Below are 27,243 nucleotides of genomic sequence, written 5' to 3'. Positions count from 1 at the left end.
TACCTGGGTGGCTTAGTGGTTGGACGTCTGCCTTTGACTCCAGTCATGATCCCTGGGTCCTGGTATCCAGTCCTGCATCGGGCTCCCCAGGGAGCCTACTTCTCCCTCTGCCTATGTCTCTGCTTCTCTATTTTTCTCTCATGAATAAATAAATAAAAGCTTAAAGAAAGTGAATCAGGGTCTTTGAGGCATGGTAGGAGGTTAATCTCATTGATGCCGACTATCTGGATGTCTTTCCATTAACCTCCCTGGACTTTACTTTATTCACCTAAAATAATGATAGTAAAGCCTCTATAATCATCATCTTTAAGAAGATTGAATGAAAGAACACATAGAAGCATTTTATTCAAAAACAAGCAGAAAAAGGGTTACAGTTCTAAAAAGATTTAAAGGGACTATTTGGCAACAAGAATGTTATTCCTATAAAGGAAGTTTCTTTCAGACTTGATAGGCCTTTGCCTGAGAATTGCTGGATGTGCTGGTAGTATCGCACAAAGAGTAAGAAGTTCTCATGACTGACTGACTACTAAAAGGTAAGCTGAGTAGAAGTAAAAAATGAGTTGTATAAAAAATGTCAAAAGCTTATTTAGTGGTTTTTGGTGACCTGATTTTGAAGACCTTCCTTGTCAGTAGGATAATCTGAATTTAATGAGGAAAGGAAATAGCTCTGCTTCTCTCAAGGTAAGAACAACCCTAATTTCTCTGTTAGATGTGACTTTGAATAATTTAAGATGCATCTACTTAATTTAGTCTACCTGGCACCCACCTGACTCTCATGGTTAGACTGAGTTACCCACTGAATTCCCCCAAAACAAACTTTTCCAGTAAGGGGTTGAAACCACTGGGGAAGTCTCTTAGATTCAGCACTTAATTATCATTATTAAAGAACAACTTTATCCTAGTTAAGCGGCCTAAATTATTTTAAGGCCCGGATGATGTGTTCCCACATTCCTAGCTAAGGAAGTCTCAGACAAGGGCAATTATTTTTCCCTTCTAAAATGGGTCTGGTGTGAAATAAATATCCAATATTTATTAGAAGGACTTTATTTGAAGGTGACCAAAGTTCTCGTCCTTGCCATGCTTAAGGGTTATTGCTTCTTTGGGCTTTGGTGTATCATTAGCATACCTACTGTAAGCTGACTCTAATTTGGGCTATTTGCTCCAAGTGACTGACTTCTTCTCTCCATGTTTTTTGTACTTATCTATGTAAGTAAGGATTTCTTCCAGCTTTGTTATTCCACAAGATTTTTTTTCACACTAGTAAGCCACTTGGGTAACCAGTGCAATACAATGTGGTAAGGATGTGGGCTACTTCTCAATATCAACCAAGAACCTACCATACTGCAAGTCATCAGAAAACATTGCTGAATCCATAAAGTAGATTTTAAGGCCACCCAAGCTCTACCACTTAAGAACAGATGACCCAGTTTCTTATCCATTCTTGCCTCCTATTTCTTTTCTCTTTCTTCATCCCTATTGGGTATTTCATTTCTCATTGTTTCCTCTCTATAACCCACATTTAAAAAAGGAGGGGAAGAGAATGAATCTCAAGTCAGATCATCTTACTATTTTCTGGCAGTATTCAGAGTAAAACTGAATGAAATTAATAGTTATAATATTGCCTTTAATTACCTGAGGAATATCTTAATTAATTAATTAATTAATTTATTTATTTATTTATTTTTAGGAATCTCTTAATTTAAAGCATCCTCAGTCCCTATTTGCGCAGATAATTGAAGGCTGACACAATATGTTCACACCAATATTAGATACGGGTAAACAAAGTCCACAGAAATTGAGGCTGAACCAGCAGGGCAGAAACTGGTTATCTGTACCAGCTAGAGATGCAAGTCATGTATGTAATTCAAAAATTTCCAGTAGCTCCTTTTAAAAAAGTGAAAGGAAATTAGTGAAATAAATGAATTCAGATTTGGATTTTTAAATTTTAAAAATACACTTAACTTTTGTACAATATCATTTTCTCAGTCTTTGCAATGTAATATTCATTAGCTATAGTGGCATCCCACCTTGTAGGAGGAACCTGATCATGGGCTGTTTTAATAATGTACTTTACGGGTAGCCCAGGTGGCTCAGCGGTTCAGTGCCGCCTTCAGCCCAGGGTCTGATCCTGGAGATACAGGATCAAGTCCCATGTCAGCCTCCCTGCATGGAGCCTGCTTCTCCCTCTGCCTGTGTCTCTGCCTCTTTCTCTCTCTCTCATAAATAAATTTTAAAAAATAATGTACTTTACTTAATAGACCTATATAAAATATTATTTCAACATAAAATCAATAAAAAATATGAATGAGACATTTTACATTTTTTTTTCACACTATGCCTTTGAAATCTGGTGTGTAGTTTACACTGATAGCACATCTCAATTTGTACTAGCCACGTTTCAAGTGCTCAATAGCCGCATGTGGCTGGCGCTATCATATTGGAGTGCACCTGTCTATACACTGCAGTCTATTAGAGATGGATGAAACATTTGAAGTTTTTTTTCCAGGCAATTAAAAATTCTATTTTTCTCTGAATAGATTCTATACTCATAAGGCAGCTGAGTGATTCAGATGTAACTTCATTTTCCGTAACTAGAAAATCAATGAGAGCAGAGAATTGAGGTATGTGTTAAAATGCCCATGAATGTTGAAGAGATTATTTGGTTAAGAAATTCATTTATTTGACTTGATTAGAGAAAAACTTTTAAAATTGTCAATATTCTAGTTAATCAAGATCTCACGGCCAGACTATCAGCAGCTACTCATTCAAGGAGAAGGCAATTTCCTTTTCCTCGGTTAATTGGGGATCCCATGAGACAGAACCCTAGTCACTTGCTTTTTAAAGGCAATCTTGGGAATAAAACCTATGTTTTCTGATTAAACCTGAACTTGAGGGTTTGGTCCAGGAAATTGCTTTATTCCTGGCTGAACTCCGAAGGTAACCGTGACCCTTACATCTGGATTAATGAGAATACCAATGATGTTAAAAAAAAATCTTACAAAAGAGGCTAAAGGATGAATAAGATGTTTAAAATTTCCCCTTAAATGGACATTTTTATCCGGTAGATGCCCTTCTGGGCACAACTTAACGGTTCTTCAATTTATCACTAGGACATCACAATATGAAGCAAAAGGAATATTCTATGCAGGCATATCAGGGAAATCATCATTTATGGAAGTTTGTAAGGCAATAAATATCTAAAACTATTCAAAAATAGAGTCAATGTAGATGGTCAACTCTTTCTTCGTTGAATGTGTTCAAACTGCTCGAGTTTCAAAGTTTTTAATATATGCATGCCATAGAGGAGAAAAAACCTTTAAATGTATATTTCTTCTTTTGACTATAAAGGGCTGGTAGTAAATTTATAAGTACAGAATCCATTTCCATTGCTTACTCTCTTACAGGAGCTGAAAAATCACTGTACCATATGAACTAGGAGACTTGGAATCTAGTTTCAGCTATGCAATTAATTCAGGGTGTGTCCTCCAGCAAGTTACTTAACCTTTCCTGGATACTGCCAAGGAGGATAAATCCAATGGGTTTTCTGAAAATCTTACTTTGAAGTAATTTACTCTAAGGCAAAATCATTTTTCTATGTTTGTCATCTTCTCTTCTAACGTGGCAAAGCAAAATTTGGTTTCACTCTTTAATAAATGCCTCCTTTGTAAGTCCATACGGCAATCATAAAGTCAACTTATCATCAAAGTACTGAAAAGACTTTGGGTCGAGGGTTTGTGGGTACTTGATGGCTGTGAGCTATAACCAGTGGCTGGCAGGCTCCTGGCTGGTGCATGTACTTGGGACCAAAGTCTCAAAGACTAAAAGTTTTATGATTGCTGCCTGAAACCAGTTTTCCCCTCATACTTTGAATTAATTTGTTTGTTCACACTCCATTACCATAAATGATGACCCTTCCACCTTTCGTAAATGCATTTTAAATTGCATAGCTTTAGGGAATGATTATTTATTTACCAAAAGTTTTACCTGTGCATTAAGTATTCAGAGAAGGTAAAATGAAGTGCAAAAGAAAGAAAGAAAGAAAGAAAGAAAGAAAGAAAGAAAGAAAGAGAAAGAAAGAAATAGGCCATGTCTCCCCTCCAATATTGATAAATTAGTGAAGCTTCAATCACATAAATTATTTTATTTAACATAAAATGTGTGATTTTTCAGACCCCATAAAAATGACAAATACTTTCTAGCTGTTATCAAAGAAGAAAAAAAATAAGTATATTTATTCTATAATTCTATAAATTATTCTATAAATTATATAAATTCTAACTAGATAATATTAGCTACTATACATGTTTTTAGGTTTTTACTGTTTAATCTTGGGATGGTAGGAACCTTAGCACATCACTGAGAAGTAGCTCCATAAATATTTAGGACTACAGAATTCCCTCTCAATTGTTTTAAACTTTCTTGAAATATTTAAATATATGCAGTAGTTGGGAGAATAATTAGATCTCATGTGCCTATCATTCAACTTCAATAATTATCAACACATGGCCAATATTATTCTATTTAAACCTCTCACAACCCTGGGATTATTTTAAAACCAATGCTAGTAAGAATCAGTTCCTAAGGTTCATTTCAGAATGAAAAGCATGAGTCTAGTCACATTTCTATATTTTGTTGATCAATGTTATTATATTTATACATTACTAGCCCTTTGTGATATAGGGGAGTATTTAAAATTATGAAAATGAGGGGTTTTTCTTCCTTGTTTCAACAGATAAACCATGCCTCTAAATCACTACCAATGGTCACCATTTATAATCTCAGTATTTTACTGTGTCTGAAAATATGTAGCTCACACACAAATGGACTTATATTTTTGATAACTTAGGCCAAAAGATAACTATGTGTGAAATAAACAGCATAAGAAAAAAAAACTAAAAGATTCTTAATACTTTCCATATATACTTCAAGGAAACCCCTAGTTTACTCATCTGAATACTAAAAACTACAACTAAAACTTCTAGTAAATATTAGATTCTGAGTCTCTAGTTGCAAATTTTCACTCCAAAAAATATTTTAGAAGTGGCCACTAATCCTTACTGGATTTCAACTGAGGCATTTATTTGGCTTCATGATATTTCCAATTTTGGATACCCTCAATTTGAATGCTAAAGTTCCAAATTTGAACTTTGCAACACTTTAGAAACTATTATTTTTCAGAGAATGCACTTGTATACTTTTGTTTGTCATTTTACAGAATATAAGCATTTATACACTAGTTTCTGTGGTTTTATGTTTTGTGTGCATATTTGACTACATGTCCTTTATTTCTACCCATAACAATGATATTTGACATATAAAATTCTGGGGAGTAGAGATCAAATCTCTTTAGCTCACTGTGTACAGCAGTTCTTGTAAATAGAAAGCTAATAAATGCTTTTGATGATGACAGGAAATGATTGAGACCTACAAGTAATTCTGTAGGAGAGGAACAGTGGGTGGCTCAGTGGTTGAGCATCTGCCTTTGGCTCAGGTCATGATCCTGGGGTCCTGGGATTGAGTTCTGCATCAAGCTCCCCGTAGGGAGTCTGCTTCACCCTCTGCCTATGTCTCTGCCTCTCTCTGTGTGTCTCTCATGAATAAATAAATAAAAATCTTAAAAAAAATAATTCTGTAGGAGAAGCAACATTATCTTTTGGCACATCTCCAGGAAAGGAATCAGAATCTCTTGTTCTACCCATTAGGACTGAGATACAATTTCTTCTTTGGGCCTGAGTTCCACTATTTCCTGTAGCTGTTAGATGAGCTAAGGCAGAGTGCAATGGGAGAGTAAGCTGAAGATGGAAAGTACATGGACTCTGGAGTCACGCAGACTGGGCTCAACTTATTAGACACATGACCTTGGCTTGACTTTGGAAGTTTATTGACTTAAGTTTTGTTTTCTCTTCTAAAGGATTCATAGGATTTTATAAAATCTTTGCTATCCATAAGATAGCAATAATAACAGTACCTACTTTGAAGAATCATTCTAAGGAATGAATGAGAATTTGCCAAGTGTGAGCACCCTGATAGGTAAAAAATTCTCAATAAAAAGTTTGTTTTTACAACAGAGTTTGATTCCACAAATCACTATTCCTAATGCTTTTTATTCACAAATTACTTTTTGTTGCTAACAGCCTAATGGCCCCAGTGTGAAGTCATTCCACTGTTTTTGTTTCCGATGGTTTGTAAATGGTTGGTTTCCTTAAAAACAATATTTCTATCTTAATTTTTATAGTATTTGGTACTTTTTCATAGACAATTTATTTCAATGACATGAGAACACGGACTTTGATAGAAGGGCTATGTATTTTCCCAGTTTCTATATAATATATTTTTCTGTAACAACAATGGTGGTTAGTAAGGCTGAAAAGGAGATCCATTTTGGTTAGCTCTGTAGTTAGGAACTGTGTTTAAAAAGGTGGCCACAGGATTATACTGGACACAAAAAATAGAATTATTTTTACAAAGTAAAAATATTAGATTAATCTTTGCCAGGTGTTTAATAATCATTATACATGTTTTGATATGGAAAGAAGTCCAATGTATATTATTTAGTGAAAACAGGACAATGTGTAAAAAAATATGCTTCAATATGTGTTTAAAAAATATAGACAGAAAATTAGATAGATAGTAATATAGATACTTAAATAAGTATGTTTGTATAGGCATAGAAAATTTCTCGAAGGATTTATAAGAAACTGCCAATAATGATTGTCAGAGACTAACTGAAGATCTTTATGAGATAAGAGGCATCTCTATATTTTTTAGTACTTGTTAAATGTTTTATCAGTGTATATTTTACTTTTTATTTTATTTTATTTATTTTTTTAAAGATTTTATTTATTTATTCATGAGAGAGACAGAATGAGAGAGAGAGTGAGAGCGAGAGAGAGAGAGGCAGAGACACAGGCAGAGAGAGAAGCAGGCTCCATGCAGGGAGCCTGACATGGGGCTTGATCCCGGGTCTCCAGGATCAGGCCCAGTACTGAAGGTGGCGCTAAACCGCTGAGCCATCTGGGCTGCCCATATTTTACTTTTTAAATAAAAATCAGCTAATACAAAAATTTCCATCATCATTATCAACAATCATTTATTGAGCTTCCATCCATTATAGTCAACATACTAGACTGTATATACATAAAAATTATAGTACTCACAAACATCCTACAATATCAGTTGGAGTTATGCAGCTTGTATAATATTGCAGAGAAAGCAAAAGATGAAGTCATTTGTTTCCTGCTTTTAACTAGAGTTTTTGGAAATCCATAATTCATAGCCATGCGTCTAGGCATTTAGCTCTTTACTACATAGAAAATGAAAAGATTTATTTAACTATGATCTCAAATCATTGGGATTACAAATTTTGTCAATATGTATCATTCCTAGAGCTTCAGTTAAGGTAGTCTTGAAATAATGTCTTTTAAACCTACTTTTCATTTCTACTACTAGGTAAACGTTGTCATGTAATTTTTTTCTGACTTGGAAGTAATAACCAGGATTTGCGCAAATCCAACTGGTTTCTGTCTAAATATGTCCTGTCATTTAGTATGAATGTATCATTACTATATGGCTTTTTAAAGCATTAGAATCATGGGTACAAAAATAAGTCACCAAATTTGTACTATGTCTATTGCTTCCCATTTTTAAATTGTTTAAGTAAACATTATAACTTAGTCATAATTTTTTTCGCATTATAATTTTTTGCATACAAAATCTGTGATGTGTCTGAGCATTATTATACAATGTTTTCTCTATTGGTGATTTCTAGCTGTAGTTTGAGGGACCACCATAAACATGTCAAGGACCACAAGGAGGTAGCAGCATTAGCTGCTCCATTCCACAGCTCCATTCCACTCTAGGTCTTCATCTTTTATGGGGAAGTAAGCAGGGGGAAATAGGATCAAAATCACTAACAAGGAAGAAAGAGGTGAATTGAAGAAGGCCTGGATTGTTCATGTCTGGTATCAAAGGATAGTACAGAAGTAGAACATATAGAGAGGTGAACTGGGCCCTAGAGTTTTAGAAACACTAGAATGTAGATTCTGTATTTGAATTCTGCTCCCAATTTGTTGATACTTCTGCATGATTTAATCAAGATGAATGTTGATGAGTGCAGGCTAAATTCATAAAAAGAGTGACTTATTACTATACTCATTCATTCAGAATGATTATTCAGGGCACTGGGCCTAAACCTAATTTTTTGAAATAATTTTACTTGTTTGTTTTAAAGATAGAGAGCACAAGCAGGAGGGGCAGAGGGACTCTCAAGCAGATTTCACACTGAGTGCAGAGCCCATCTTACCATTCTGAGATCAGGACCTGAGCCAAAACCTAGTCAGATGCTTAACAGACTGTGCCACCCACGCACTCTAGGACCAAAGCTAATTTTTAAACTATTTAATTTGCTATTCCTTTGCAGATGAGAAGAAAGAGCTTTGAGTCAAAGTTAATTCTTTGTCTCATTTTATCTTTTCAAAAAGAATACGATGTCACAAAAAGAATACAAAAGAGCTTTGAGTCAAAGTTAATTCTTTGTCTCATTTTATCTTTTCAAAAAGAATACGATGTCACAAACAGCTTTGCAATCTGTCAAATGCATGTATTGCGTTTCTATCATGGTCATTCAGATGGCTTTTGAACAAGTGACCATTGTTCCCTGAGAATTTTTTTCCCCTAATGTAAAGATTTACATAAACTGTGGCTTTAGGAATCATAAATAAGCTACGTTTCTCTCAACATTAGTCGAAAGATCCATGTGAGTTTGCTCAATTCCCTTTTTAATGGAATTAGAGTTTTACTTTGCTTTGTTGTAAATTGGGGGAGGAATGTGAGTGAGAATATTTAAATTTTGATGGTGACTTTACAAAGGATGAAGCTTTAAAAATTATCATGTGTAATGAGTTTGATTATGGTGGGAGATAATTTTAGTTTTTTTTAAAGATAACTTTGGCTCATTTTACTTCTTCAGCATAAATTGAAAGCTCTGTATAATGTCCTAAATTTCTTTTTCTGCTTTTCCCATATCTTGAAAACTCCCGTGCTCCCTTCTCACAACCAACTTCTCCCTCTTTTCCTTCTCCCATTTCTCTCTTCTCTCCTCTTTCCTACAGAAAGCCAAGTGACACCTCAGTCCGATTTCAGGAACTTCAAATCAACCCTTTTCTCAAAATTCTTAATGGGGGCTGCTATTTTTCTTCTGACATTGTCACATTGCTAACTGCCTTTGATGAAAACACTAAATATCCCAGATAAAGCCTAAATCTTATATGTGTAAAGAAACCAGTATTCAGCCGAATGTTGCCAATATGGTATATGGAACAAGTAAGACTTGTTGCAAGAAAGGTTAAGGTAGAGTTCCCAACATGGGGTTTCCTCAAGAAGTCCCTCAGTCTCTGGTGGTGGGATGCAGAGTCAGGGGCCCTGTGTAGTTTTAGAGATGAGTTTCCTTGTGGAAAGAAGAATGAAAAGAAACTAAAGGGGCATTTTCACTTTTATTAGTGTCTTTCGTGAAGCAATATTCCCAGACTCCCGAGGGTGGGTAATTGATTAATTTTAAAAAATTGTTTAATGAATGAATACGAAAGGAATTGTTTCAGTCCATTTTTTATTTTACCTCAACACTTGAGCAAAAGTAAACTCCATTTGGCTATGTGACAGCTAATTACTCTTTTTTAGCAAGTAATTATATCCATAAAGAATGATATTCAGGGGATCCCTGTGTGGCTCAGCAGTTTAGCTCCTGCCTTCGGCCCAGGGCGTGATCTTGGAGCCTTGGGATCGAGTCCCACATCGGGCTTCCTCATGGAGCCTGCTTCTCCCTCTGCCTATGTCTCTGCCTCTCTCTTTCTCTCTCTCTCTCTCATGATAAATAAATAAGATCTTAAAAAAAAAAAAGAATGATATTCATTCCAAACTGTGCTCTAGGAAGATGAAGTGCTTCAAACCATTTTAGAGCAAGGTAGAGAAGAAGAAATCTACCAAGTTTATAACTGATTTGCTACAAGATTAGAAAAAGTGCTGCCTCATGCTTCTAGCAGATTTGGGAACCCTGGCTATATTCCTTAAATAATGAAAAGTTTAGCCACGTCTGTTGCTTCTGTACTTAAATTTAATTTAGTTACTTTTACATGCTTAAGTGCATTCAGGAGCCTCAGGCAAAGTTTTGAAGAGGAAGGGATAAAACGCTGAATCTTACAAATCTTCGCTCTCTAAAGAATATAAAATACCCGTGTGCTCTAAAGGCTGGCACCACAGTATTAACTACTGCAAGTGCCAGTGATTCCCCGCCCCCCCCCTTTTTTTTAAACTGTTGTGGAGGCATTGATACTACGGTGAAACCAGCTTAGCATTTAGCTGGACGTGTTTAACCAAGTGTGCAAACGAGTGGACGAAAACATAAACAGGATACGACACATTGCCTAACTTTCAGAGCTAATTCTTGAGTTCTCTGTGCTTAGTCAGTGAGTATTTGTGAGACGATTCTCTGCATTTTCTGGTTCTTGGAAACTAGAGCCTGTGGTGGAAGGAAGAAGGGTGGTTTGGAATAGACCCCTCCACCAGACACTGTGACATTCATTGCACTATTACAGAGCAGGAGATCACCTGAAGGAGTAAGGGAGGATACTTGCCTGTGCCCTGAAGCTTACCTTTGCAAGTTGCTCGTGAATCTCAAGCAGGCTGGGTCGGTTGACCTTGGGCCCGCTGATGCTACCCGTGTTGCGATAGTACTCAATCTTGGGAACAGCATCCACAGTGTTGTGGCCAAAGGTTTGTAGGTAGTATGTGTTTGTGTGAGAATCGTAAGCATGAAAACTGGCATCTGTCTTAGCAGTTTCTCCATTCTGAAGGAAATTGTCATAGCACTCCTGATTCCCAGGCCTAAAGCTGATTCTGAATCTGTTCTGGGTTTCATCCCCAAAAGAAGTTTCCTCATAATGTGGAGGGTCGGTGTTGTTATCCACAGCGGCGCTGCTCTCATGGCTCTCATTTATGACATTAACTTGAAAGCGATTGCTATTACCGGGCACTGAATCCAGAAACACATTGGAAGAGTTGTTCAGAGACATCTTCCAAAGTGGATTTCTTTTTTTTTTTTCTTTCTTTCTTTCTTTCTTTTTTTTTTGACTAGTCTATTCTTTTTTTAATCTTTGTATTTCCTCCTCAAAATAAACACTAATGTGTTTATATTAGGGAGTTCCTGGCTTTTATTCTAGAAGGACTCAATAAATAGATTCTTGATGCATTGTCCCCTATATAATCTTCAGAATGTTCTTCGAAGCTGCCATTGAAAAAGAAAATTAAACTTCAAGAAATAGAAATACACTTAAGTAGGGATAAGGGTATGACGGAACAGTTTTATGTCGCAAGACATACAATTTTAAATTCATTTCATTAAAAATTACCTGTCCAGGAACTTTAGTCACCTGAGCAATTAAATCCAATAATAAATAACTAGGGGCCTGCTTAAGCAAACAATTTTCAATGCAGTCATGAAACTGTTATCTTTGTTTATAGGACTTGCTTAGACTCATTGCAGTTGGATTTAATATGATTTTAGAAAAGAATAACCCTACCAACTGAGTATAGTAAGAGCCGATAAGAATATTCTCAGTCTGAAATACAGTTCCTTGACAGTACTGAATGTTGAAACTGTAAAGTATTTTATCATTGATATGAACACATATTATGTGATAATGATGATTATACTCTATGATGATTATAAAATTAAAAAAAATATTTTTAAAACTTCTAAAAATTACAGGTTATTAGTTTATAAAAATACATCCTGTGAAGAAGATCGCTTTGTAAATTCTTGGATCTTTTACTAGCCTTTCATTTGCTCAAACACTTGTATGTTTTAGAAATGCTATCAAGGAATCTTTAAAAAAAATACGAGTATTCAGTGTAAGAAAATAAATCTCAATCCTTGATAAAGTTTTATGCTCTATTTAGGTAAGATAACCATGCCCTATGGATTCCCTTTAATGAAATAGTCTCAAATTCATTGAGAAGCTTATTTTTGACTATGAGATAAATAAACCACATAATCACTTTACAATCCATGATATGAGCCCATCTTAGAACATTCTTTCATGAGAGTAATATGTCTTTATTGATACTTTAAATTTTGGCTTTTTAGAAAAACAGACAAATACAAACAAAAATGCACCTCCCTCTTGAAGTTATTAGGCTATTTCTTTGAACTAAAAAAAAAATCTTAACATCAACTTGCAAATAAACTTTTATGGGGAAAATTATAAGTGAAGCTGTCATCTCTTTAGTTTTTGTGGAACATCTCACTTCTCTTCATAGTCGTTGACATCCTTTGCCTTTATTTCACTACTCAGAATCTACTTTATGACATAATATTAAGTGTGATTTTTATCCCACCCAGAGAGGTTTTTAACTTACCACCAGAAGAAGGAACCTTCTTCTCAGGAAGCATTACCTGTTTCAACATCACCCAGGCATATATGGGGCACTTAGCTTTCAGCCCAGAACCATAGGCTTCTTCTTATTGGTTAAAATCTTCCTTGAAAGAGGTGATAGAGCAGTGATTGGTGTGGAATAATACTGTGGGCCCTCCCCAGTCATTAGCCCTGAGTACCACCTCAGCTAGTAAGCAGTAGTAAACCATTAATCCATTTAGACAGGAAGTCATATAAAATTTCTTTAATTTGTAAGGGGAGTTGGATTGTTCAGCATTAATCACCCAACAAAATATAAGCAGTGCTTCAGTTGTTTGGTGCTAAATAAATTGAATCCCACTGTCTTCACATGATTCCTGGTGACCTCCTATTGCTTAGCACATACAGCAAAATCTAGGCCTCCAGAGATAATTTCTATACTTTGTAACTAGAAAGTGGTATTTGAGATCATTTTATCTTGCTTGTAGTAGATATTAGATTAATTCTTCTCTGCATAGGAAGTGAGCAGATTGAATATAAAATCAGTGATTTATTGAAAATATTTCTACCTATTGGGAAAATTAGTTCAAGCAAGAATGAAACTGTGACTAAGTTTCCCAGTGGTCTTTTTGTCTCTACCCGGCAAAACACGTATATCAAACCTGGTTTTTTTGGTTTATTGAGAGAAAGATTTTGCTCAAATCTGTGAGGTGGTGATTATTTAGACAGCACAAACAATTCCGCTGTGCAGGTTCTGTCATTGGTTTTCAGTTGGGGTGATTGAATGGATCCTCCTTGTCTTTTACATAAGAAGCTATCCAAGTGATTTCCAGCTGCCTGAGCAGCACACTTGGAGCTTGACACAGTGGTTAGGAGCAAGACTCTGAAGTGAGTCAGTATACTCAATTCACAGCCCAGCTGTGCCACTTCTGTGTAAGCTCTGGCAAATTAATCAATCTCTCTGTGCCTTAACTTTCTCATCAACCAATAATGGTGGATAATAATGTTACCTACTTTGCTGTACAGTTATTGAGTGGATTAAATGAGTGAATTTGTGTGTTGGATTTAGATCAGTACTGGTTTGTACTTCACACTTTTATTATTTTGGAAATATTTACAATTGACTGAAGACTTTGAGGGTGTCTGGGTGGCTCAGTGTTTGAGTTTCTGCCTTTGGCTCAGATTGTGATCCCCGGGTTCTGGGATTGAATCCCGTATCAGTTCCCCATGGGGAGCCTGCTTCTGCCTCTGCCTATGTCTCTGCCTCTCTCTGTGTGTCTCTCATGAATAAATAAATAAAAATATTAAAAAAAAACTTTGATTTAGTCAAAGATTCCAGGGTGAATCATTAGAGATTGGGATAGGTACTATTCTAATAAAATAGGAGGAAAGGTAGGTGGGTGAAAAGATGCTGGATTGTAGAAAAGGATTTGGAGACACCTAAGTAAAATGCCCTAGACTCTACTAGATAAATGTCATACTAATCAATTGGGCTAATGTCATGAGGCTGTTTCAGAAATAGAGACAGAATTACAACTATGTACCACTAACTCAGTCTGTTCTTAAATACAAGCCATTTATCCATTCAACAAAGGGTTCTGACTCCCCGCGTAGAAGGCATAGGAATTATGCCTTTCAGATTCAAATTCATTTCAGAATCATCTGGCTGTTGCTATTTAGAACAGCTAAGATGGGGCTAGGACTCAAAACAAACCCTATTGATTGGCCCTGGATGGAAGCTGTGAACTCACTGGCAGTTATTTCTACCATCTCTAGTCCCTTTTTCCTTCAACCATTTCCTCAATGCCTCTTTCAGGAGCCCACCTATTTGTTCCTTGAACTTTTTCCTCTGCCAAGGACTGTGAATGCATCCAAAGGTGGTCAATTTCCTTTATCCTTGCTGCTTGCCTGCCTGACTACAGTGTCCTGTGAATTAGTTTCAGTCTTGGTCTTACATCAACCAGACATTTTCATTCTAAGCCTTTTATCTCTAACTGTGGAATGAAAGTCTTTGTTCTCTATTAAGGGATTCAGACATTCTAGAGCAGATGGGAGATGGTTTGGGGGATATGGATGAAATTACACCATCCATAAAGCCAATCTTGAAAGGTAAACCCAATTTAGGCTTTTCAAGTATGTGGATAAGGTAACAGGAGGAAAACTTCTGGAAGTATGCTCCTCTAATTTTCCTCTTGTCTTTCCTGACAGGGGTCTGGGGAAAGGGTAGCTGGAGAATGATCTAACTATGACATTGGACATTCCTAAAAGAATTAGCATTTCATGAAGTTTCCATGATGTATCCATACTATAACCATTCCTCATATTTTTTGTATTATTTCTGGTTCTGAAAATATAGACACTGACCACTCTTTCCCATCTGCTGCCCCCCAAAAATCTAAGGTGAACAATAGATCATGAATAAATTCCATGGATGAGGACAATTTTGGTTAAAAGAATTTCCATTTAGTGGGATTGAAAATAATACTATGGTCGAATTGATGATATCTGGAAAGCTTGTGAGTGGTGAACTTTCAGAAACAATGCTCATACTTCATGAAGTTATCTTATGTTTTGGGTCTTAGAGTCTTTCTTCTTTGAAGGGTAGAGCTGGTCTTGTTATATTCTAGTGACCAAAATGGATGGTCTTGTTCAATGTCTTCCCTGGGGAAAATGGTGCATCTTGTACTTGGGCATATATCTTAACAAGTACTTTAGAAACCTGGGTCACGAAGGAGATACCTCACATCCTGGGCACATACAACTCCCAGTATGTCTGGTTGACTTGGTTCAATGAAATGTTCTTGGACCAAACTACTGACTGGCTATAAGGTGTCCTAGGCTGACACTCCTCTACCTACTGGGGTTCAAAGAGCTCCTTGAGGTGTGAGTTTGGTCCAGAAGATTAACAACCAACACAGATGTGTTCTAAGTCTATTAGGAGTTGGAAAGTATCAGGGATGAGACAGCTTGTTTTGGAGTGCCATAGACTTGAGCAGTAACTATCTTTGTAAGATATATAAAAATGTTGAGGATAGTGTCTTGGAGTATAGCATGATGTTTACAAACAATGACTTTGACATTAGACTGCCCACATTCAATTCCTAACACAATCACTCTCTAGCTTGATGACCTTGGGAAGTTATTTAAGCTCTCTCAACTTCAGCTCCTCATCTGGGACATTAAGGTAATAAATAAAATGGAAATAGTAGTTTTGAACTCAAAGGATTCATAAGTATGTCAAGTCACATAATAAATGGAAAGCATCCAATTTAGTGCTAACTCTGAGTAAGTAGTAGTCATTCGTTTTTTGGTGTGTTTGGCAGTTTTGTGTTCTGGTGACACAAATATTTTTGTATTGATTTATCTCCTACTATATTCCTCCATTTGGTAATCATAAAGGGTCAGAAATTGTAGTTGGAAAGAATTTTAGAATAAGATAATTCTATATTTTCATTTATCAAATGAAGAGAATTAAGATAGAAAAGTGAATATCTTACACTAGGCCATTGTTTTTTGAGGTTTGAGAACCTCTATTACTATTGCCAATGAGGGGAATAAATAATAATTTCAAGGTATGTTTTGACAATGTTTTCTGGTTTTCAAATTGCTTTCCCATTCACTATGCATCATTTGGTCCTCTCAACATTCCTGTAAAATATGAAGGATAGGTTTATTTATCCTTGTTTTGCAGATGTGAAAAGGTGCCCCTTAGCTAGCTTTCTAGGTCATAAAGCTAGTTCTTGACTAAGTCAACATTAAAATTCAAATCATAAGAGTTTAGATTCCTAAACTGGAAAGCTTTTCATGATATCTTAAATCTTCATTGATCTCAGATCTCTGGGTTTCCAGATACATTCACAGAGTTCATAGAGCACTAGATTTGAAAAGGACATTAAAAATCCTCTGGTTAGCTTCCTCACTGAAGTCCATAGAGATTTGATGACTTGTCCAACCACACATGTTTATTGAATTTAGTGAATGAAATGAGCCTCTTCCAGCATGCTCAAGGAAATTACAATTGTATCTTCCACGTGTCCCAGTGGTATAAGCCTAAAAACCATAAAGGTGGAACTCTCACGCAAGTGCATATTCAAATGTTCCTTTATCAAACTCTTCAACTTCATGTTCCCATGTAGAGGAAGGCATGCTACTATATGGGTCTAAGAGAATTTTGAAGCATCTGATAATAAGAAGTCCCAAGAAGATACACAAAATTCCAACAAAAGCAAAGCCAGTTTTTTGCTCCAGAGTCAATGAAAAAGCTGATACTTCGTTGACACTCATCTTAGCTGAAGAGTTGCCACAGTAGGTACTACTCATTATTCACTGTCACATCATTATGGCTCTTCAGAATTCCTGCTGGAGTCACCTCTTGGCCTAGATACAAAATTGGACTCAGTTTAGTCTTATTCATGTATATTAGTGAGCGGGTAATTGCTTTCTAAAATCTGGCAGTTTTCAAACCTTCTTGACTTAATTCACAAAAGACACACGAAAACATCATCAGATATGGATCAGGATCAAATTATCATTGGAGATGCTATTTCTCTTGTAGTAATGACAGACTACAGTAATGACAGTAATGGCCTTTGTGGACATCCAAAACTTACCTATGCACTAAATATAAAATCAGGTATGAAAGGGAATATTCAAATAATTAACCCCAGAAGCTTTTGATTCATTGTGAGATAGTTAAGTCACTGCCTCCTTGACCTGAATTGTCATCTAATCTTTACTTCATTTTTTCACGTGCAGATAACACCATAAATAATCATAGGGTGTGAACTGGTCCAGCTCTCTAAGGTCCGTGTTTTAAGGTCTGTCTCCAGTGCCTTTTGTCTGATACAGACTCTGATACTTTTAAATAGGTATGTCTTCGTTCTTTTTCATTCTCTTAGTTTTTTGACATGTACTTGTGTTTTTCTTCCCACTACCACTCTGTAGTGGTAAATATTAATCTCTTAAAGAGATATATATTTAAATTATTTTAATAAAAACAGTACCTTAATATAGCATCCTGCAAGTAGCAGGCAGCAATAGCTGTGTATCATTAGCCATCTCCCCACCATCCCCATTAGCTTTCAGAACACCCTAAATAAACATAAAACCCAAGTTAAACAGCATGTTTTTTATAAACATTCAACTTCAAGATGAGCTTCCCAGTCCTCTTCCCAAACAGATTCCTAGTCCTAAGCTCCTTCTGTACTGAGATTCTAAAACTACAGCAAAAGTGTTCAGAAAGTATGGGTTGAATTAACAAAAAATAGATTTTCCCATTTGATACCTTAACAATAATTAAATTAATTAATTAAAATTGAGATCAGTTAATTAAATCAAATGGTTACTAACCCACAGCCACCCTCCTTGAGAGGACCTTTTACCAAATAGCTTGTCATCCAGTAATAGAGAATAATCGAATGTTTGTGTTTGAGTTTTTATTATCTCTTTTTCTAATAATAATTGTAAAGAATTATTTATTAAAATAACTGACCCTTCAGATCTTTTTGGATTCAATTTTCAGAAAGCAATTGAGACAGAAGAGGGATGGCATGTAAGGAGTAAAGAAAGGAAGTAATTAATAAGAACAAACCCTGTGGTTTTCAAAGTTATTTACCAATGAATAAACCAGTTAATATTAAACAATATTTTATTTTATAATTGTTTGTATTACAAAATAGCTTTATAATCAAATCTTAAGTGTTAGAAACATTTAATACACTTGGGATATACTGTTTGTTTAATAAATGGAAAAAATTGTTTCAAACTTCTCTGTTAAACTTCTTTCCATCAAACCATTTTTCTTCCCTGTTATATATGGCATAGTGACTATACTCTAAATTTAAAAAAAAAAATTAGTATCACTTATGTGGCTCAGAGTGATTTTTCTAATTGAGCTCTTGTTCTATTTATCCTGTGGAAGACATGAGACCTGACTGAATATCTAACGACCTTGGGATTTAACAAGAACTTTCTTTCTTTCTTTCTTTCTTTCTTTCTTTCTTTCTTTCTTTCTTTCTTTCTTTCTTCTTTCTTTCTTTCTTTCTTTCTTTCTTTCTTCTACATATAATTATGATATTAGTTGAATGTATTTGTTTTTAAGAATCCTAATGCAGACAGAGACACAGGGTCATAGCTGATCATTAGATGAGTTAAGTCAGTTAGCTCTAAATGATTAATCTACTAGACTGTATTATTTGTATAAAACCCATCAACTGAACAAACAAAAGAGGTATTTTCTAGCTGTAGCAATAGAACACTCAACTCATTTGTTACTTTTAAATTAAAACACAGTATCTTCCTAGTTAGAGATACAAAATTCCTTGTTAAATTATCTACCATACCATATATTGCCTTGTTCTGAGAATCTCAGACAATCTGTGAAGTGAATTACTTTCTTTTTAAATGGAAAAATAACTACCTCTCAGGTACTGAATATAGTTCCCAGCATATCATGGGTATCCAATAAATATTTGAACCAAATCAAAGTAAATTTATTGAAAAATTTAATTTTTGATGAATAAAGTTCTGGTTCTAAAAATCTGATTTTTAGACATCCAGAAAACATGTCAAAAAACATTTAACATTTAGTTGAAATGAATAAGAAAGCTTTAGTTTGATTTAAAAAACAAATTGGCCTTGAAGTAAATATCAAAATTCAGAAGCTCAGAGTTCAGTGTTTCTTGCTCGTTATTATCAGATTGATTAATAAAAGCATTCCCACAAAGATTCATATGATTTTACTCCAAATAATTCCAACCTGTAGGGGAGAGGATCCATATACAAACAGGAAGAAAACAGCATAGGCTTCTACAAAGGCAATTAAAGGGAAGAGGGAAAAAATTGTATTTAACATATACTGGATACCAAATATTGCTTTACATCTATTATTTTATTTTATATTATTTATTTTTTTAAAGATTTTATTTATTTATTCGTGAGAGACAGAGAGAGAGAGAAGCAGAGACACAGGCAGAGGGAGAAGGAACAGGCAGGAAGCCCGACATGGGACTTGATCCCAGGTCTCCAGGATCACGACCTGGGCTGAAGGTGGCGCTAAATCACTGAGCCACCTGGGCTGCCCTATTATTTTATTTAATCCCTATAATAACCACATGGGATTAGTATTATTGTCTTTAACATCTTAATGACAAAAGAGATGCAAAGATCTAGAGGGAACAAAGATTTCATTCATTTAGAGATCAGGAAAAGTTTTTCTTGTGAGAGATTTTATTTGAGCTGAGTCATGAAAGAGAAGATTTAGATATTTGAGGAAGGAAACAGCATTACAATAAATATGAAAGCAGAAAAGTACTGAATTTGTTCAGAGCAATTTGGCACAAGCAAAGGGGAATATAAGAAACAAAACATTGGAAAGGTAGGTTGAGCCAAAATGTAAAATCTTTTGACTATCAAGCTAAGAGTTTACAATTTCTTTGCCTAAAGTCTAAACTTATGATGAGGCCAAAATAGACATAGATTTCAGTGAAGGAGCATCATGGGAAAGAAATGGTCCAAGTGAAAAGCAATGAGGGCTTGGACTATGAAGTAGATGTGTGGGAGAGGAAATGAAAGATATTTGAAAGATATTTATAAAGATATCAGGGATAGTTTTGGCAAATGATGGAAGGTAGTAGGCCATGGAAAGAGAGGTATCAAAGATGACTGTACTCCATTAAGTCTGGACAAGTGTGGAGATCCCTGGGTGGCTCAGCAGTTTAGCGCCTGCTTTTGGCCCAGGGCACGATCCTGGAGCCCCAGGATCGAGTCCCACGTCGGGCACCCAGCATGGAGCCTGCTTCTCCCTCTGCCTGTGTCTCTCCCTCCCTCTCTCTCTCTATGTCTATCATAAATAAATAAAATCTTTAAAAAAAAAGTCTGGACAAGTGTAAAGATAGTGCTTTCACTAGCCAAAATAAAAAAAAAATGAGCAAAGTGTAAATTTAAAAAGTAAATGAGGGGGATCCCTGGGTGGCACAGCGGTTTAGCGCCTGCCTTTGGCCCAGGGCGCCATCCTGGAGACCCGGGATCAAATCCCACGTCGGGCTCCCGGTACATGGAGCCTGCTTCTCCCTCTGCCTATGTCTCTGCCTCTCTCTCTCTCTCTGTGACTATCATAAATAAATAAAAATTAAAAAAAAGTAAATGAAAAGTTTAGTTCTAGTCAATAGGCAGTTTTAAACAAATTAATCCAGATCATGTTGTCCAGCATAAAATTGCTGGTGGGGAGACTATCTTAAGGATATTATTGTCAAATAAAGTTAATACATAGAAGCATTTACAGATCAAAATTTAAGGAAAGAATTGCTGAGGTTTGCAGAAAAGGGAAGATCAAAGAGGATGACAGCTGCTTTCAAATATTTGAAGTGTTACTGTAGGAAGCCAGATCTACTCATTCTGGATTGATCCAGAAAGCAGTTTTGATGTAATCGCATTAAGGTTCTATTTGCAGTCAGCAAAAAGGACTGAAAATGGAAGAATCCTAGCAATGAGCCTCAAAGAATCCCTCTCTTACAAAAAGAAAGCAGGATCTGCTAGTGGAATTGTATATGGAATGATCAGAGTCATAAGTGGATCTGTAGTAGGAAGTCACCGGGAATAAAGGAAGCTAGAGGTTCTATAGGTATTGGTAAACAGTGTCAAATTCTGCAGCGCTGGTGGAAACTAAGTGCTGTAAAACAGGGCATTGGGTTTGGCATTCAGAAGTTTTTCATCACTGTAAAAATTTTGGTTGAATGACCAGGGGTGACACTATATTGAAGAGGGTTTTAGAGTGATGGGTAATGAATAAGTGAAGCCAAATGATAAAAGAAACCTAACACAAAGGAAGTTTTACTTGCACAAAAACTTAAGTGCAAAAGTTGAGATCGTGAGACCAATTATTTCCGATAATAAGGACATGATTATATATTCAGCTTTTAAAAGTAGAGCCAAGTAAATTCACTGGGGTTCAAAGAACTAGTAATTTTCCATTTTTAACCAAAAATTGGAATGATAAAGAGGAGGGAAGAATTCTTCCCTACATAAAGGGAAGAATTTGGACTTCTACATTCATTTTAAAATTCTACGTTATACTAAAGATGAAAACAAAGTTCAAGTCAAGGAAAACAACTTAAAAGGTAGTATTTAAAGGTTGAAAAGTAGTGTCTACACAAGCAAATAAGTAAAAAGTTAAGCGATTGCCTAACAATATGTTTGGCAAATAGATGCTGTTGGTGATTTAAGCGATATGTATAGCAGTTGAAATACCAGTATTTTCAGCCCTAAATTTTTTAAATGTTTGCCCTAACTTTGCATTTTACTTGTTGTGTGAAATGAACAACTTGTCTCATTTCAACAGCAGCCTGAAGTTGTTGAGACTATATTGTTAAGTGCAATGAGCTTTGTGCCCTTCTGTTGATATCAAGCACAATTTGATAAAAAAAAAGTATTGCTAAAAACAAAATACTGTTAAAAATAAGTAGAACTCTCCATTTACAATACTGGATTCTTTATAATTAATAAGATATCTGGAATTACCCAATGAATGTGGATGAAAGACACATTTTCACTTTCTCTAATCCATGACAGAGAGGAGAAAGCAAAACAATAGGTTCTGTAAAACAGACATTTTAATGCCTACCTCAGAGAGAAAGCATCATCTTAATATCCTGTTTACTGGGAAAAAGAAAAATGAGAGACATTTAAATTGTGAAGTTATAAAACCAGGATAAATAAACCCTGTTAAGAAAAAAGAAATGAATTTTTAAAAAAAGAGTAGATGTAAAATAGTGTGGTAAAAGTTATTTTAAATATGCTACCCCACAAAAAATGGATATGAAGATCAACATTTAGGTACTTTAGAAATGAGCAATTGAGTTGAAAATACATCATTTCCTTCATGGCAACTGTCAGGAACCGGGATTTCTAAGTCCTGATGAGTCATAGGATTGGGCCAATGGTATACCTGTAGACCAAAAGGCCAAAATCCCACTCAATAGTTTTGTAGTTAATAACCAATAAGCAAAGTCTTTCTATGATCAGTCATACATACTATTGTGAGTAGTCAAAAATAACAGTATTTTAATCTTTTTTATAATTTTATATTTTATAGCCTTTCATACACATGAATGTTGTATGTGATTTTTTTCTTCTATGAATAGGTTTACTGATTAGAAATATAAAATTTCACTTTCCAGAAACCTATAGTTTGCTACAATGTGCAACTACAGGAGCCAATATTATTTTTAAAGTAATCTCTACACCCTATATTGGGCTCGAACTCACAACCCCAAGATCAAGAGTTGCATGCTCCACCAGCTGAGCCAGCCAGGTGCCCCATGCAGAAACCAATATTGAAAAGTATATGCCCATTAAAAAAAAAAAAAGAACTTCCTGCATTTTATTTTAATCAACAGGTTTTTCCCTCTGGTTTATTTATCTATTAATGATAGTCCAAACAGTATATCTGAAATAACAACTATTATAGTGGAATATGGCATTTTCAGTGAAAAGTATTTTGATATTGGTTATCAGATACAGTAATCTTTGATGCTAATAATATGAAGACTCATGATTTCATGAAATGAGGCATATAAGAAAACCCAGGCTTAAATGAATCCTCCCATAATACATACACAACATACCCTACCAAATATCAAGGTTATTAAATCCCATTCCAAGTAAACAGGGAAAAGAAGAATTATTCAGGCCACTTCTGCACAGAGCTAGTTAATCATTAGGAATGGAATGTGTTGGAATTAAAGGAAAACCTTAAATTACAAACCCAGATGTCTTCATCATGATGAAGTACATAAATTACAGGCCTTCCCAGAGATCCAAAACCCTGGAATTTGTCAGAATCCCCCTCTCTAACCTTTCAGATTTCAACCTTAAGAGCGTCTTCCCAAGGCTCCCCAAGGACTCTGACATTGGATCTTTTCGAAGCACTGGATATCAGGTCTGAAAATTTTCAAAATGTCTCACTAGAGAAACCTGGACTGTCATCATCTTTCTGCCTTGTTTGTCCCCACTTCTCTTTGGGCATATTAAACTAAAGAAGCATAGAAACCCCCTGCAAAATATTATAGGAGAAGCATCAGCAAGCTAACTGCAAACACACATTTTTTTTTCTTTCCTTTTTGGCAACAGCAGCTGCAGCAGCGGAAACATCAGGGCTCTTTTCTCCTTTAGAATTTGAACTGACCAGACCTGCAGGCTCCATCCCCGCGCCCCCCACCCCCCTTCTCCGCTCCCTAGCTTCAGAAATACAAGAGAATGAGAACAGGCTTCATCTGGACCTGCGCTTGAACCCTGTCGGCTACTGCGGAGGGTAGGGGGAGAAAGTTACTTCGCAGACAGCGATGTCTCACCTTCCATGCTTGTTGCCATGGAGATGAAATCCAGCCAGTAGGTTTAAGTGTTGGCAGGTTTGTCTGTGTTCGCTGATCGGTTCAGTAACAATGTATAAGGCGTGTCCTGGGAACCTGCGTGGAGTCACAGGACCGTGGTTAGCGACTCCTGGCCTACGTGTGTAAATGTCTGTCTCTGTCGGTGAGAAAGAGAGGACGTGGGCGGCCGCGAAGTACGTGTGCGCGCGCGAGTGTATTTGCAGGAAACTGTGCCTGGATTGATCTGCTGTGGCCGAGTGTAAATATTTGCGCGCGCGCGCGCGTTTGTGAAGGCGTCTGTGTTTGCGAGACAGAAGAGTTGGTAAATGAGAGGGGGAAGGGGATGGGCCACCGCAGCAACAGGCTCCATCTATTCCTCGGTGTTGCAAAAAAGAAAAAAAAAAAAATAGCTGCTCATTTCCACTCCTATCACACTGCAGGTTAGCCATCGGTGTTCGTCACCCATTTGGTTTCCTAAGGCAGTGGAAGTTTAATTAATTTATTGTTAAAATCCTTGTTTTCTTCTCCTCTGCATCAGTGGCTGTGCCGCGGGCATTTGGCTGTGCTTCTTGACCGCAGTCTCAGTCGGAGAGTAGACGCTACTTACATTTTTCTGCTCATCCGATGAGAGAAAGACGAGAGTGAAAGTGTATTGGTTTAACTGGGGACCGCATGCGTCATTTGGAGTTATTTTCTCCTACTCTTCACCTTTCCTTTTCCATGCAAACCCAACCAGATCCTTCCCTCCCTACCTCTCTGCCCCCAAACCCCGCAAGCCTTTTAGGGATTGGTGTAGGCGCTGTCCGAGGTGCTGAAATATTGCGCAGTGAGACCTCTGAGCTAGAATACACCAAGACAAGAATGCTCCATAAAAGCCCATATGTAGTTGCAAGGCACGTTTTCTAAACAGTGTTGAATACATAGAATCCAAATTTAAATGACATTGAAAGCAAAGCAAAACAATACCAAAGGGAAAAAACAACAATAAAACCTCTTCCCCCATCCTTACTTAGGGGACTTTTTGTCCAGCTCAATTTTAAGGATCCAATTCTATTTCTGTTTGGATACTATATCCAGACCTTCAAATTCCAAGCACCTGTAGATTCTCTAAAAACTTAATTATTGACCTTGTAAATTATTAAATTTTCAGAGATTGGGGAAAATGTAGATGCAGAATGGGGTCATTGTTCATGTAAAAAATGCTGAAAGCACATGATGTAAAGATGTGTTAGAATTCAATAATAAGGTGAAGACAATGTATATGGTCATTCAGAGTATTTACTAATTTAGGAAATTTCATGGTCTTACAAAATATGGGCAATGTATAACTGGGAGTTCATGTAAGACTATACTCAAAAAAATTATTCTTTTTCATTTAAAACTGCTAAACATGGGATCCCTGGGTGGCTCAGTGGTTTAGCGCATGCCTTGGGCCCAGGGCATGATACTGGAGTCCCTGGATGGAGTCCCACATCCGGCTCCCTGCATAGAGCCTGCTTCGCCCTCTGCCTGTGTCTCTGCCCCTCTCTCTGTGTGTGTCTCTCATGAATAAGTAAATAAAATCTAAAAAAAAAAAAACCTGTTAAACACCTTAGGGGTGCCAGGGTGGCTCAGTTGGTTAAGCACCCAACTCAATTTCAGTTCAGGTCATGATCTCAGGGTAGTGGGACTAAGCCCCACAGTGGGCTCAGCTCTTAGCCTGGAGCCTGCTTGGGATTCTTTCCCTTACCTCTCCCTCTGCCCCTCCCCCATCAAATAAATAAATAAATCTTCAACAAATAAAACTATTAAACACCCTATAATATAGGTGACTGCCCACCAATGAAGAGAATGGAAGGAGTTCTTCCAGTAACATGTTCCCAGCCATGGCTTTATTGACTTTTTTTTTTTTTTTTTTAGCTTGCTAAGGGCCCCATCCTGTTTTGGTAGTATTTGCTAGAGCAATGCCTCCTGAAATTTAATTTGCACATAAGTCCTCTCAGGATCTTGAAAAAAAAATGTAGGTTTTCATTCAGTAAGAGAGTTTGGGTCTCAGATTCTGCATTTCTAACAATACTCCACATGATGACAGAGGTTGCTAGTTCAGGACCACACTTCAAATAGCAAGGTTCTAGAAATATTGTATTCTCGCAATGCAGTCACTCATAGAGTATGGGAAAGGAGGTAGTTTTCTTCCACCCATGATTCTGTATGTTTCTGGACTGTTGCAAGAAAGTTCTATTCATGTTAGTTCAGAAGTTAATTGCACAATATTAACAAATTACTTATAACTCAAATTGCTTAAAAATTTGATCATTTGGTTTTGATTTTGACATTGTCTGGAAACATACTACAGTTTACATCACTCTCTATATCCATACTATAACCTGCAATCACGCATCCTCTTTGCAATCCAAGCTCAAGGAAAAAAAAAACAAGTTACATGATTTTATGACTCATGTATGGGCCCCATGCCAAGGATTTGTTGTCATGATTGAAGATTTTGACTTGTCCTTCTATGGCTTCATAATAACTGTTTATTATACTTATTTTACAAATCTGAATGTTGCAGATCTAATTCTCATCCAGTTTAGAAAGTAAGATAAGACCATTATTTTATAAATCATTTGAGTATATACTGACCTGTCATGTCAGTGACATAACACATGTATAGTTAGATTTTGAAGGTTCTTCTGGATGGTTTTCTTTTTTAAAAAATAATCCATACATATAGCAGTTGAGACAGTATTTTTTAGTCAAAGCTTTTGAATTGATGCCAAAGGCGAATTTTTACTATGTATTAGGTTCCTTGGCATTAGTTAGTGCATAATCTTGATTTTTTTTCTAGCTATACGAAAGGTGGTGATGCTCTGGAAATTCTGCAAAGTGGCTCAATGAGGAAAATGTAATGAATTAAAAATCTATTATGTTCCACTTCCTTACTAGTTGCTGGGATACAAAGATAGAAAATCTTTGGTCTCTGATCCTGATGTGATACATTGTAAAACAACATGGCAAATTCTACCAAGTTTTATAGGAGCACAGAGATTAATAATTTATATTTTATTCTCCATTGCCAAAGAAGGATGAAGAATAGAAAAATAGATAAAACCCAGAATACCTGCATTTCAGGTCCTTATAAATTCCTGCTGTCAATTTTTATTTTAAAATATTTTTGAAAGCTATGAAACACATGAATGCTTTTCTAAAGCACATGTGGTTAATCCATAGTTCTGGATAGTCTATTATTTGTTTTCAGAGCAATCCAAATTATTAGAAAGGTAAGTAAGAGGGTTTCATTTTTTAGACCTTCCCAAAATAGATCAACATTACATTTTCAGTTTATATGCACATATTCTGTATAAAACAATCCTTAGTTTACATACCTTGCTCTATGTGTATTATAGGTTGCTACTAAAGACTTGGACAGCACTTACTATTCCTTATATGAGATCTCTCTAAAAACATTTCTTTCATTTCCAATCTAATGA

At 36.1% G+C, this 27,243-nt stretch overlaps 2 protein-coding genes and 1 long non-coding RNA gene across 7 annotated transcripts in view; 1 reads left to right on the top strand and 2 right to left on the bottom strand.

The window, feature by feature from the left end:
• LOC144303173 (uncharacterized) overlaps nt 1-2,614 on the top strand; it is a 41,872-nt gene extending 39,258 nt beyond the window's left edge. Inside the window, exon 6 of the long non-coding RNA XR_013370225.1 lies at nt 2,538-2,614. This is a non-coding gene — a long non-coding RNA (uncharacterized LOC144303173). The remainder of the gene's footprint in view (nt 1-2,537) is intronic.
• SLC12A1 (solute carrier family 12 member 1) overlaps nt 1-12,512 on the bottom strand; it is a 90,054-nt gene extending 77,542 nt beyond the window's left edge. For all 3 annotated transcript variants that reach the window (XM_077881011.1, XM_077881012.1, XM_077881014.1), the window contains exons 1-2: nt 12,412-12,512; nt 10,647-11,278 (exon numbers count right to left, since the gene is read on the bottom strand). In XM_077881011.1, coding sequence (XP_077737137.1) covers nt 10,647-11,066 — 420 coding nt within the window. In that variant the 5' untranslated portion in view covers nt 11,067-11,278; nt 12,412-12,512. The remainder of the gene's footprint in view (nt 1-10,646; nt 11,279-12,411) is intronic.
• Nucleotides 12,513-12,657: 145 nt separating this feature from the next.
• On the bottom strand, nt 12,658-24,508 carry CTXN2 (cortexin 2). Of its 3 annotated transcripts, XM_077881019.1 has the most exons (4): nt 23,756-24,508; nt 22,027-22,061; nt 17,411-17,498; nt 12,658-16,784 (listed from the first exon to the last, which is right to left on the bottom strand). In XM_077881019.1, the coding sequence occupies exon 4, from the start codon at nt 16,725-16,727 to the stop codon at nt 16,482-16,484; it is 246 nt and encodes an 81-aa protein (XP_077737145.1). In that variant the 5' UTR covers nt 16,728-16,784; nt 17,411-17,498; nt 22,027-22,061; nt 23,756-24,508; the 3' UTR covers nt 12,658-16,481. The 3 variants fall into 3 exon arrangements, with proteins under 3 accessions (XP_077737145.1, XP_077737144.1, XP_077737143.1); XM_077881018.1 differs by lacking the exon at nt 17,411-17,498 and having other exon boundaries at nt 23,756-24,505; XM_077881017.1 differs by lacking the exons at nt 17,411-17,498; nt 22,027-22,061 and having other exon boundaries at nt 23,756-24,492.
• Between the last annotated feature and the right edge of the window lie 2,735 nt (nt 24,509-27,243).

The sequence above is a fragment of the Canis aureus genome, chromosome 32 (genome assembly GCF_053574225.1).
Source record: "Canis aureus isolate CA01 chromosome 32, VMU_Caureus_v.1.0, whole genome shotgun sequence".
NCBI lineage: Eukaryota > Metazoa > Chordata > Mammalia > Carnivora > Canidae > Canis > Canis aureus.
Note: the sequence above shows the minus strand (reverse complement) of the source record. Positions and strands in the feature narration are given on the sequence as shown.

Bases quoted from the DNA above. Each gene is read 5' to 3' on its own strand.
- CTXN2 (XM_077881019.1), bottom strand. From the start codon at position 16,727: ATGAGTAGTACCTACTGTGGCAACTCTTCAGCTAAGATGAGTGTCAAC.